Below are 14,318 nucleotides of genomic sequence, written 5' to 3'. Positions count from 1 at the left end.
AATTATTGTTATGAATTTGTTTCTCTGTTATATGGCACCTCGTACTAGAATGTTCTATTTATCTTAAACGGATTTTATATTAATTACTGTGTAAAAAATGCCAATTTTACTCGGAATCCATAAACGATATCAAAATTTTGTAAGAGACAAAAAATCTTCTAAAATAGTGCTTATTTTTTAAAATATAAATTCAGTCGTCATTGGCGTACATACAAAAAAGTTACTTGATAGCCAGTGGCGCACAGGCACTAGAAAGAGAACATCCTGTGTATGTATTCTAACCAAATTCTATATTTACATTGCCCTTATATAAAAAAATATGTGTACCACATTTGAAGTTTCTAAGAAAAACAGTTTTCAAATAATTTGAAAAAAAAACAAGGTTATCTGTTCTATATTTAAAAGGCTATGTCTCAGTAGGCGTGCACTTTTGTATATATGTAAGTTAGGCTAGTCTTGTTTTCATCCAAGGAACTTGTGGTCAAGCGTTGTCCATCCTTTTCAAGGACACCCTGTACCTATATACACGGGATATTTATTAATGCAAAACACGTATTAATTCAAAGGACCCGAAAACAGACGATTTCATCCCCAAATGGAAAAACTCGAGCGTTCGGGAATGATTAACTAAACCCGGATTATCGAGGAAATGAATTATTTAATAATCTAGAGTTAACATCGAGCAGGACGAGGGTCGACCGTCCGCCATAAATCGGAAACCCTTCCAGGCCCTCGCAGTCCGACCTTTTTAGGGCACCCAACTCTCAGACTGCGTTAAAAGATCCGAAGGTTTACATAAGTTTTTTTTTTATTATTAAATAACGTCTAACCTGCCCCCACAATATATGTACTTCCTCATACTTAACATCTTTCTAGGGGGGACTTGAAGCTTCCGAGGATATTAGGTCCTAAGGACGATATTTTATACAGAAACGACTACGGTTATTCTCGGGGAGGTTTTCCACTTGGGGCCAGACCAATTTTACCGCCGATATTACGGAAATTTTTAGCGCGAGAGTGTGTATTTATGTTTCCTTATGCAATTCGACGGTACAAATGAAATTTTTACAATATTTAACGTTGAGAGCAAGAATATTTTTAACAAACTTTTGGTTTGTAAAAGCTTCAGATTTACTGAAAAATATTTATTTACAATAAATGAGTATTTGATTCGTAGTTGATTGAATATAAGGGAATTATAAATTTTGAATCGCACCAGGTTACACAATTATTGGCAAGGTATCAGGGTCGACGTTCAATCACATTCATTGATGGTCCGCCTTAGGTTTGAACAATTGGTCTTTCTGGATTTTATCCACCTTTGGATTGTAGCCATCTGGAACGCGTGATGGATATACGGTTCCCAGTTTGAGTTTCGCATTTTTCGGCGAAGTTTGCGCTTCCGACAGCATAGGCCTTCGGCGATGTCGTTTGCTGGGCTCTGGTGTTTGCCGACAGCCGGAAGCTTCTTAAAGAACTTCGGCGGAAATTTTCGAAACATAGTCGAAAATGTTATTCTGCGCGCTGCCCTTGCTGCTTCTTATGTAAGGTAGTTTGGGTCCCCTCCCACACGAGTGTCTACTTCTATCTCGATTGGAAAGTTGAGTGAAAATTTAAAATGTCTAATTTTTAGTTCTAGCCGCTAAAAATATAGAATAAAAGGTTGCAAACTCTTGCAATTACGTAAAAAAGGGAGTTTTTAGACCCTCGTCCCTCTTACCGCATATTAATAAACTCTAAATTAGCGGCTTTGGCAAACTTACGCCACGTCCCCCGAGCTGTGGTCGGCGTTCTCATATTTCCGCGTCCGGAATTCGTTACCATAAATTCCCAGACTGTCATTTGTCTCGTGCGGTTTTCGCCCGCGACGCTCTAGATATGTGTGGGGTCGTGGCGCCGCGGGCTCCTGCCGTCAAAATTCGTAATAACGCCATACATAATAGTCGAAGAAGTGCCACTAATCACGTCGCTGCAGACACACACGTAATTTGAGGTTGTGACATGCGACGGAGGTCAGCGCTTCATTATCGCAGCTGCTGCCGTCGCGACGGTCGCAGGCGGAGATGTCTCGTGACCTTCGTAAATGGGATATTTTTTCTTCGTTTATTTGGTTAAGTGTAGCCTCATGCGCGACAGATCTTTTACTGCCTCCAACGGCTGTAACCTTTACCGTCTCGTTAAATATTTCAAATGTCTAGGACAAGTTGGTACTTTAACATCCCGAGATAATGCACCCCCAGGAACCCTCGAGGTCCAAGTTTACCTTCGCGCGACGCCCCTTAACGGAGCTCCACAAATATTTGCAGTGTTATGCGGAGGCGACTTTTTCCTGTTAACTGCCGCATTAAAATTAAATGTGCAACTAACCCAGTTCCGAATTGAAGTGGGTGTGAAATAGAGTTTTGTCGTCGGCTTGGGAGAGGTTTAGCTCGGGTTAATAGTGCTGGAGGAGCTCGGGTGATGTAAAAAATTCAACTATGAAACTTGTTAACTGCAGTAAATCCAGTTTATGCCGCACTCAAGGCTAATACGGTATACAGAGTGAGCCAATTGAGAACAATAGCGGTTGTAGTTGTAATTGGGATTTGTCAAGTTGGGGAAAGGCTGTATTAATTATTTAATCACTGGAACGAAGTCCGAGCGCCAGGAATTTTTAGCCGGTCCAGCGAAGCTCGTCACGTCATCGACGGCCTAATCCGATCCAGTTTTAATTAATTTTGTCCAAATGGAAAATGTACGTGCTTCATGTACATAGCGACGAACCCGCGTTGAACGCCCGAAGGGGAGAAATGTTCGATGATGCTTTTTTTGTACTAAAAAATTACGTTCAGTCGACCTTACATCTCCCGGACATGTTTGTGTTTTTATTTGTAATATACATTTGAGGATATGTCGTTGTCGATGAATTTTTTTCTTTAATTGGGTACAGAAAGACAAAAATGGAAGTGGGTTAAATAAACTGTTCCAAGAATATGTTTATGCATTATGTTATAATTTTACTTAAAAGTTTTTCAAAGAAAAAAGAATTTGACTTCCAAATAACCTGCAAGAACATTCAGTAAATATTTTCTGAATTGGGGGTGTTGTGCTCACGTAGCCTACAACATTGTCAACTCGAAGGATGAGCTGTGGCTGTTGTCGTCACCCATCGGGAGATTCAAAAGGTCGGTGAAAATGGTTTTTCGTCGCATCCGAGAATGTTTCGTGTTGCGCAAATCGCCAGAACTATTTTTTACCAACAAACTGTGTGAATTATACCGAACTTGGAAGTATCATTTCAATCTCTCGCTCGTTAATCGCGAACAATAAAATATCGAGTCTTGCAGGAATTACAGAGCATCAGAATCGTAATGAAATTAGTAGCTGACGACACAGTAAAACGGTTTGAAGGCCTTCCGCCCGAGCGAACTTCATAGACTGTTGCCATTGTAACGAACTTCTAATAACACATAATTTACAAGTTGCGACTTGCCGGTAGGGGGAGAATTTATTAAGTACTCGAGGAGTTGAATAAGTTGGGTTTCTCTCCGCTCCAGACCGAAGCAATCTGTACCACTTAATGCTAATGCATATATCGCGTAAAATTATATCATTGCTTTATAGTTCGCGCTGTTTAGACGTGTACCACAACCACGTCTGCTGAGGCGGAACTGTATTTATTTCAAGTTATTTTCGTCATTTTTTAATCGTAAGTACTGCATATATAACAGAAATACTACGGAAATTTCCTTGCGAATTTCCAACAATAACACTGTAATACCATTGTCGTCAGGATCTGCATCGTCTGGCCAGTAATGTCGTCCATCCTGGCCATAATAATTACGTTACAAACTATATGCTGGCCGGACAGGGCCTTTATAGGTAATAACATTTACCAAGCTCGTCCTTAGGCACGGGCTATGGGAAATTAATTGTAGTAATCGAATTTTACTGACATTGCACGAAATTTCAGGAACATCGATGCTTGTCGGTAAAATTCTGAACATACAGAAGCGGTTGCGGGGCAAATCTATCACTTATATGAGATATTTACTATTTTTCGGCAGTTTCTTGTCAGTAAAATACTAATATTTTGTCTTATACAGGGTGTATCTAAATAACACCGAAAAAATTCAAGGGGCGATTCTCCGATGAAAATTAATTAATTTTATGCCAAAGACCCCTTGTCTTTGGTATAAAATTTTTTGAAAAAACCCTTCCCTGAAAAGTTACGCCCCTCCTAAAATTACAAAAAAAAATTGTTTTTCTTTTTTATCTTCCACGTACATCAAGCTAAAGAAACCAAACTTGGTGAACATTATCTGTCAATAAAACTACACTTTTTGAATTTTTTTCAACCCTGAACTATTTTTGTAAGGGGTTGAAATAATCAACCCCTATGACATTTTTTCTTATAATTTTTTTTTCGATAAAATTTTTTCCTTTTAAAAAATATGTCTAAAAAACCCCATTCATTTACTAACTTTTTGATCTCTTCAAGTTTCTTCGAAAAGTTAAGGATTTATGACAAAAAAAAATAAATGTATTGTAATGTATTTTTAAAAAGATGAGCTGTTTAACGCGAGTGTATTTTGCCGAAAGATCTAGTGGCCTGTTCTTTACAATGGAATCCGTAGAAACAAATGTCAATGTCATTTATTGTCATATTAAATAACATTTTATTAAAAAACACTCAACCAAATAGTTGACCTATGATTCTACTAGGCTAAGAAGTTTGGAACTTAGACTAAAAGTGAACAAATGATGAATAATGTTATAACAGTAACAAAAAATAAAAATCTGTCGGATATTGACAATACAATCTACAAAAAATGTTGAAAATGATTGCCTTCAGCTTCAATACAAGCATCTACTCTTGTTCTCATAGAATTGCGTATGCGTTCAAATATTCCTGGTGAATTTTTTATCGTTTCACACCCTGCTACAATGCGGTTTCGCAAATCATTGATATCTTCAACTGGCCTTGAGTAGATCAAAGATTTCAGATATCCCCATATGCAAAAATCCAAAGGATTAAGGTCAGGGGAGCGGGCTGGCCAATTTACATATCCTCCTCGACCTATCCATCGATTGGCATACACCTCATCCAAGTGACGTCTTGCACGTATACTAAAGTGGGCTGGTGCACCGTCGTGCATAAACCATAAACGTTGCCTAATTTGAATGGGAACTTCTTCAAGAATAATAGGTAATTCTTCGAGAAGATGACAATATGAGTCACCATCTAATCGTCGTGGAAGAAAATAGGGACCAATTAAATGATCGTCGATAATTCCGAGCCACACATTTAATGAAAATTGATACTGATGATTTCCTTCAAAAAAGTCATGAGGATTTTCCTCAGCCCAAATATGATTGTTACGAAAATTTCTAATACAGTCTCTTGAGAAATTCGCCTCGTCAGTAAATAAAATATTTCTTAAGAACTGCGGCGCTTGGCCGATCATATTAATAAGCCATTGACAAAAAACCACACGTGGTAAAAAATCTCGAATCAGTAACGACTGCACCCGTTGGAGATGATAGGGATATAACTGTTGTTCTTTTAAAATTCTAAAAACTACCGAATGGCTTACATTTAGGACACGAGCTATTTTCCTGGTACTAGTTTCTGGGGATTCCTCAATTAAATTAAGTACGGCTTCATCGACAGCTTCAGTTCTAACTTCTCGGCTACGGCCACAGTCATGACTTCTCTTTTCAAATTTTCCAAGTTCCCGCAAGCGTTGGTGAATATTTGTGAACGTAGTATGGTGGGGTAATCTACGCTCTGGGTACTGTTCAGCATAAAGTCTTTGCGCTTCCAATGCATTACCGTTAGCATACCCATATGTAAAATGCATATCTGCCATTTCTAAATTCGAATAGTTAACCATATTTTCGGTTTATTAACTAATATTTTCTACACAAAATCATGAAACTTGTGAAATAGTAAGAAACAGTAACAATAAATGACATTGACATTTGTTTCTACGGATTCCATTGTAAAGAACAGGCCACTAGATCTTTCGGCAAAATACACTCGCGTTAAACAGCTCATCTTTTTAAAAATACATTACAATACATTTTTTTTTTTTTGTCATAAATCCTTAACTTTTCGAAGAAACTTGAAGAGATCAAAAAGTTAGTAAATGAATGGGGTTTTTTAGACATATTTTTTAAAAGGAAAAAATTTTATCGAAAAAAAAATTATAAGAAAAAATGTCATAGGGGTTGATTATTTCAACCCCTTACAAAAATAGTTCAGGGTTGAAAAAAATTCAAAAAGTGTAGTTTTATTGACAGATAATGTTCACCAAGTTTGGTTTCTTTAGCTTGATGTACGTGGAAGATAAAAAAGAAAAACAATTTTTTTTTGTAATTTTAGGAGGGGCGTAAGTTTTCAGGGGAGGGTTTTTTCAAAAAAATTTATACCAAAGACCCCTATTAATTTTCATTGGAGAATCGCCCCTTGAATTTTTTCGGTGTTATTTAGATACACCCTGTATAGTCCGTGAAATTAAAAGTTTGTTCGCAAATTTGTATGCTTATTATTAGGATCTTATTGAATTACTTTTATTTATTTTGACTTGATAAACCATCGTCTACAGTCTTGAAACATGTTTTTAAAAGAATCCGAATATTAAAAAAAAACCGTCGACATATACATTATGTTTGTTGATAATAGATGAATAAAATATAAAAACGGCTATAAGGCTAATGTCACTGTTATAAATATGCATAGAGAAATATTTTCGGAACCAGAAAAAAATTGAGAGGCCTCGCTTGTATTAATGCAGGGAACAATCATTCATCATTTTCTCTTTCAAACAGTATCGGTAATGTAGCTTTCAATGCGACGTTCCACACTAGTTGAAATTTGTTTTGCCTCGATAAAATATCGTCCACTGTCAGAAAAAAAAACAAGCCATGTCACCACCGTTCGTGTTAATAAAACACTTTATATTTCTGTCTCTCGTATATCATCGTTAACTAGACATGTAACGTGTGTAGTATCGACATTACTCTTGATTATTGCCAATGTACCAGTATACAGGGCTATAACATAATATAGTAACTACATATATTTGGTTTGATGAGTTTAGTAGTGCCAGACACAGTAGTTTTGGCAGTTGACCACCGAACGCAGCGTCCGGTGACTCCGAGAATTTCACAGGATTCGATGCCGGATGGGGGTGGTGAAAATTTCTGACCGGAGGGTTTTCTTCCTACACCTGTGACTGGTGGTGAATTTCGAAAGGGGAGCGATTTGTGAACCTCAACGCTGCTTATACGACATTGTTATAAGAACTAAAAAGTAAATTTTGTTGCGACGGGAATTTAACGTGGACAATCAGGCTTTGCGATCGATGCGCACACACGAGCGTCGGAAAATTAATAAAACCCCCTGTCGGGCAGACAGCGAGACGAATCAATCTGGAATCGGAATCGTATTAAACGATCAAATCCCGTTCAATTATTAATTACGAGCCTTGGGGCTTACGCTAATTCGTTGTTTGCCGAACAGGCGGGGGCTCGTCGTTCGTTGTTAATCACGCGTTTGTTCGGATGGTGCGTACTACCCGTGCTGAAAACGTGACGACGTCGCTTCTTCGCAAATGTGATCTGATTCAATTCGTGCGGAATAGAGAACTTTTGAACATCAACTTGGAAATTTTGATAATTTTTCCTTCTAACTTCTAACAAACGGTTTAACAGGAAGAACAAAGCGAAACACAATCTCCAAACTTTCCCGATGTTTCGGGGACCCCATCATCCGAAATTACGAATTAAAAAGAATGTATTAAGCCGCTTAAAACTTGCCACTCTCTCGCGACCCCGAAAAATTCCCAATTTATCAGGGGAGATAAAAAAAATATATATAAATCGCCTTTCCACCCACGCCCCTTCATTATTAAAAAGCAGCACTCCGTAATATTCCCGGGACCCGGGCGGCGGCGGGCAATTCCTGAAACTTAAGCCGACAGTTACTTTTATTAAACTCCGGGTGATATATCAAATTATTGATATCCTTCTCCCCCGAAAGTTCCCGTCGAGGCTAGAACAAAATACTCCTGGCGACGAGGCGGGGTGGAAACTTGGAACGCGAACTTCTGGACGAAACGTTGAATTATGAACTGAGACTTACTTCGGTTCGTGTTTACTGTTAAATAAATATGAAGGGAGACGTCCCGTCTGAAGCACTTTACCGACAAAGTGGCACGTTGTATTTATTTCACGAGTGCGGTGTAAAAATCCGAGAATCCTCCCAATCTAAGCGAATTAAATAAGGTTGTCGTGAAGCATGATCGTTTGTATCGGCCATATTGACATGGGCCCTCGGTGGAGACATCGGAAGTTCGAATCGAGCCCCACGTTGGGCGCCATGTCGAGGAATATGATCGTTTGTATCGGCCACGACGGCATGGGCCCTTGGTGGAGACCTCGGGAGTTCTAATCGAGCTCCACGCTGGGCGCCATGTCGCGATATATGACCGTTTGTGCCTAATATTTGAGAATTGTGCGGGGAATTTGTAACATGGGCTCGCCGCGAAGACGTCGAAGCAGGACTTCGAGCCCCACGTCGAGCGCCATGTCGTGAAGTATGATCTGAATGTTGTGTTTGGTCGGCATGGGTCCTCAGTGGAGGCATCGGGAGTTCTAATCGAGCTCCACGTTGGAAACCATGTCGCAACCTGTGATCTGGGATGTTAGTTCCCTTGACCGGGTTCCGCGGCAGGAACGCACGGAGTTCACGGGGATCGTCGCTATCGACGCCCGGTCGCACTATATTCTCTGACGATTGGAATCTGTGGTGGATATGACCTACAGACGTGGTGTCTAGGACACGAGCTCGCGGGGGAGATCTCGACGAAGAAGGTCGAGCTCCGCGTTGAGCGTCGTGTCGGGTTAGACTTTCTTGATATGGACCACTTAGGCGATGATCGTATGTTCGGGGGAAATCATGAGAATGGACGGGCGACGTACAAGTATTGTTTTGATAAAAAAGGCCGGCTTCGTCACCTATGACGTAGTCGGCTAAGGGGTTTTCGCTTACTATGGCACCCGAACGCGATGCGCATTGCTCCCGCTGGATACCACTTCGTAAAAAAGCTGAATGAACTGTAGCGTCGTCACCGACGGCTAGCTCACGTTCCGAAACACCCGACCTCGGAGGTAGGCCGCTATCGGGGCCAGACCGTGAACCGTGGTTGGACTCATGGGATTCCCCGGACCCTACCAGTTGGTACGTAGGTTGAACCTCGTCCCGAGTATCTGTGGGTGACCCACTTCGTGGTAACTCTTGGTTGCTACTCGGATCCGCGAGTGCGTCGTGAGGGGTGGTCGAGATGGTGCCAGTAACTCGCGTAGCAGCGGACCTCAACGCGTACGGCGCTGTGGCTGCGCCGTGCCGCGTACTTCCGCGAGCCACCATCTTCGGTCCCTCAGACTCTTCGCGGAGCATCGATATAGCGTTGGCAGAAGAGGCCATTTCCTCTTTCACCCCGAATGTCGAGAGATCTTTCGCCGGCAAACAGGTGTGAGGGCAGTTCGTGTGACCGCTGGTCTCTCCGATTTGGGACGAGGTCTCGTCCAGCTCAGTCTTGATCATACTCACACGATCTAATTTATTATTCGTAGTATTACCTTCGAGGGCACCAATCCTCGTAGCACTGGATTTCGTAGTCGCGTCGCAGGGGTTCATCTTCCCCGTACGACAATGTCGGAGCAAGCTCTTTTGCTCCGAAAGTCTTGTAGACGTCTTGTAGTAAGCACTGACTCTACTATTAAATGTGGGTCTCTCGAGGGAGCCCTAGAAGTAAGGATAACTTCTTTACTAAATTTGGAAGTACGCCGCCACAATAACGTGCGTACTATTGCTTTGTGCCCGTGGGTCACAAAGTAAATGCCTCGTAGGGGTTTGACGAGGAAGGTTGCCTCGACGAGTGACCGCCTAGAAGTTTGACGAGGAAGATTGCCTCGGATTTGCAGATCTCAATGGAGTCTGAATTGTAGGTCTCGTAGGAGCCTATGTGTGTACTTTGTACCGAGGTGCGGGTCTCTCGATGGAGCCGGCACAGTCGGAATCAAAGTCTTCGTCGGAGGGTCGCAAGCCTCGGACGGTATGCAGGTCTCTGGAGGAGCCTGAAGTATCGCTGTGTCGATGCGAATGGCTATCGCACAGGATCTTCGTCGGAGGTGGTCAGTCTCGGACGGTTTCGCAGGTCGCAAGTGGATCCTGGAGTTTACCGCTGTTTCGATGCAGGGGGCTATCGAACAGGGTCTTCACCTCAGGCTAGGCTACCTCGGGTGGTTGTCTCGTTAAGCGAGTAGTGGTTGCAAAGCACTATCAATATCACGTCGAGGAATGGCAGCCTCGACGGAAGCCTCGTGAAGCGAGCCTGTGAGCTTGAGCTCCAAAGTTCTTGAGCTTGATGACAGGGTTTTTTCAATCAAACCGTGGAAGATATGTTAAAAGTATATATTGAATAAAATTAATAAACAACAAAGATTCACAATTAACATATACAAGTTATTTACCATGAATAAGATTTGTTACAATTCGCTCTGTATCGCTTTCCGTCTCATGTACTCCCACTGAAGTACTGTAAACGTCAAAAGTAGACGTTCGATCACTTTTGTGGGATTTCCATACTTTTGGCGGACCGGGCCTTGAATTGTCCGCCAAAATCTCGAACCAAAATCATCCATCGTCCCCATCAACGCCGGGACTCGTTCCCCTCTGGCCTCTCCGGATAGTCGATGTCGGCGTCGGGGATTTTGGAGTTTTTTCCCGGTTTGGGAAAAACTCTACCCGCGGTCTCGGCTTAGGCTGCCGAGCATCGCATCCAACCGCCAGAGCGGTGGAACCTTCGGAAGACGGTCCTTTCGGCCCAAAGACGGGGAAATTGGAAACATCGGTGAAATTTTCCCCGTCTTCGTAAAAGGGCTTACGGAGGTCTTATTTCTTGATGGATTCATTTGAAATTTTGTCTGTTGATACACGGCATGACATAGTGCCGTGGTTGGAGGGTTCGACCGAGATCGCGCGGATACTTTCGGCGGCAGCTCTAAAGGCGTGAAAACCTATTATGGCTTAGCTGGCCGTTAGTAGTCGGGCGATTCGGTTCGAATTTGGATATGACAACCACCTAGCGATACTCTAGTGTGGTTGGAGGGTTCGGCCGAGATCGAATGAGCGGAACGGCTGAAAACGCGGAAAACGTGAAATCCGCGTTTCCCCGTATAACGGCGTTTTGGCTCATCCGATTCGGACGAAAATTTAGTAAGATAATGCTAGCGACTTGAGGAGTGCTGCATTAAATTTTGACACCGATCGCTCAATAACTTTTGGAGTTATTGGCGATAGCGTCCTTGACCAATTCAAAAGGGTGGTGAAATTTCTAATGGCCATTTCCAAATGTCATCGTGAAGCGTCCCGGGGTTCGACTGCAGGTTGCGAGAGCAGCGGCAGTGGTCACTGCGCGCCGGGATGGCAGACCCAGGCGAGATCGGTCGCGATGCGGGTGACACTGGAAAGGTCGGTGAAATTGGTCTTTAACGCTCTGGGAGCGCTATCGCCGTGAGGATCGATGTCTCAAGACTCCTATAGAGGCTTTTTCATTCTGCCCGGCCGACGGCGATTGATTTCACAACCGTGGCGGGTTTTTGGTTTGAATTGGAAAGGTAGGTGAATATGATTGTTTCGCCTCCTTTTCAATTCAGCGGTCTCCGGCATATCCGTAGGTACAAGATTATGACTTCTATGAATATACGGGGTGTTCTGAAATCCTGGAGCTCGCTCGAAGGGTGGAATACGACAAGGTTTATAAGGATATTAAAAACGTTTGTCGATAAGAGCGCACACGTGTTTCGCCTTTCCAATAAAAAAAATGTTAAATGACGCTTAAGCTTGCTGATGTGCTTTTTTATTTCATACTCTTTAAAAAAAAAAACCTGCTAATTCTTTTTATTCTTCGTTTCAGATGACGACACAGCCTCGGTACACGGCGTCGTCACCTCCGACGGCTTGTTCGAAGGCACCGTCTCCACCCCTCTGGACGACTACCACGTGGAGCCCGTCAGCCGTTACTTGAGCCCTCTGGAAATGAAAGACCCACCCACCTTCCACTCGATCGTCTACAAGGCCTCGGACGTCCAGGATCCACGGAAAGGTTGGTATGATGAAGGGCTTTGGGTATTTATTGCTTCCGGACCGGCGTATCGATCACATTTCGTCCGCGAAATCCTGGATAGCCTAAAATGTTTTTTAATAGAGATACGGAGTATCAAATTTATTTTTTTTAACTTTTTTTCGTGATACCTAAATAACACAGGTAATACAGGTAAAATCTTGATCAGAAAAAAAATGAATTGCTTTTTAAATTACATACACTACTTTTTCTTCAATTCGGACCAACAAATTCGAATTTTCAAGGGTTTTGATTCTGGTCGGAGTTATTTGAAACTCATTGCCACTTAGACTAGGCGGTATCTGTTTTGGTTTAGTTGAATCGTATATCCACGGAGATTTTTGGCTTTCAAATATCACTAGAAATGAAAATTTTTCTATGCGTATAAAAAAAACGTGGGCTTAACTTTTTACGGCACAATATGTTAAAAAATTCCAAAAATGTCATATTTTTCTTCTTATTTAATTATGTATCTTTTCAAGAGTTGATTTTTGGCGAAAATGGAAGAGGAAAAAAATTTTTGTAATTAAATTTTTTACAAAACATGACTAGTTACAAATCGAATGAATCATGATTATTATTGTAAAAATCGAAAAAATCGCAAAAATGGGGTTAAAAACAATACTTTTTAGGGAATTAATAATTCTTTCCGGTGTTGCCAGATTTCTGCAGTAGCTACCAAAACGATATCTTTATTAATGGAAACACCGGAAAAAAATTATTTGTAAATTTTTCTTAATCAAGTTATTTCCTACAACTTTGCATTTGGAAGTACTAGTCTATTACTTCAAATAAAAAAGTTTGCCTATGTCAGGTTTTAAAAAAATAACACTATATACAGGTTGTAGAGATTCTTTTCCTAATGGTATATACGTGTATCTATTTTTTCAAGGTCGTATTTTTCGAATACGAAATAATATATAGAAATGAAAGAAAGATTCTTTTTTTAATATTAATTTTTTTTGTGATTAAAGTATAATTCAAATATTATTTATTGTTTAAAATATAAGCAAATGAGAAATTAACTCATTATATTACTAATTTTCGTCATATTTTGAATATAATTGTTGTTTAAACATTTCAGAATATTTAAATAAATTTGTTTTTGATCTTTGATAAACAGTACCTATATAAGTTTATGCACTTACCTTTGATACAATAGAAAAATAAAGTTGATAAGTAAAGGAAGTCAGAAGATAAATAATTATCGGACTGTTGAAAGATCAATAATTATTAACGATAGGCATTTGAAAATACGCTAAAATTTAAAAAAAAATCATCAAAATTGGACCTCTAGAAGGTGAGAAATTAAAAATTTTTAAGCGCATCGCTATTTTGAATTCGCCGATTCAATTTCGAGCAGGCCGAAGCGGCCGCGCTCTCTGCTTCCCCCACCACCACCACCCGTACGATTTTCTTGAATTTCTCACTTGCATAAATAACTTTAAACACTTTTTAAAGTAGGTTGGCAATGAAGAAAAGTATTGTAATCTTAGACCTGGTAAGTACTTGGAATACCAAAGGTATTTTTCGAAAAATTAGCCCGGATATCCCAGTACATTTAGTGTAAATGACGGTTAGCTTTGATCGGCTATAACTACGTAACTAATTGATCAATCGATCTGTTTTTTTTTTAAGAAGCGTCGTTCCAAGAACTTTTAAAACCTGCTTTAAAAAATTTGGTTTGGTTGAATATTCACAAAGTTATTCTAATTGTTTATAAGTACAAAAATTTGACCAATGTTTAAACAAGCGCCAGAGCTCTCCTAATTGACGGATTCGAATTTTTCAAAAAAAGTTTGAAAGCTTGAGAGCCCTTCTACATGTGATTAAATTTTCAAGTATCTAAGGGCCTTGGTTTTTGTTGTGCAAAATTTTGAAAATTTGCAATTTTTTTTTTCAAAATCTGGATTGCAAAATTATTATGCAAAATCTGTCGAACCGATTTTGATGAAATTTGGTCTGAAGATTCTACATAACATGAAGTTTTCTTGAGCCAAGTATAAAGGTCCAATCCCCAATTTAAATACCCCAAAGAAATTTCCTAAAAAGTATTGGTTTTTAACCCCATTTTTGCGATTTTTTCAATTTTTACCATGATAATCATGATTCATTCGATTTGTAACTAGTCATGTTTTGTAAAAA

The 14,318-nt window shown here is 40.4% G+C and overlaps 1 protein-coding gene across 1 annotated transcript in view; it reads left to right on the top strand.

The window, feature by feature from the left end:
* The window catches only part of LOC108903817 (disintegrin and metalloproteinase domain-containing protein 10), a 162,618-nt gene that overhangs the window by 105,729 nt on the left and 42,571 nt on the right, over positions 1-14,318 (top strand). The window contains exon 4 of the mRNA XM_018706119.1: positions 11,967-12,155. Within this exon, the coding sequence (XP_018561635.1) occupies positions 11,967-12,155 (189 nt within the window). The remainder of the gene's footprint in view (positions 1-11,966; positions 12,156-14,318) is intronic.

The sequence above is a fragment of the Anoplophora glabripennis genome, unplaced genomic scaffold (genome assembly GCF_000390285.2).
Source record: "Anoplophora glabripennis isolate ALB-LARVAE unplaced genomic scaffold, Agla_2.0 scaffold134, whole genome shotgun sequence".
Classification (NCBI taxonomy): domain Eukaryota; kingdom Metazoa; phylum Arthropoda; class Insecta; order Coleoptera; family Cerambycidae; genus Anoplophora; species Anoplophora glabripennis.
Note: the sequence above shows the minus strand (reverse complement) of the source record. Positions and strands in the feature narration are given on the sequence as shown.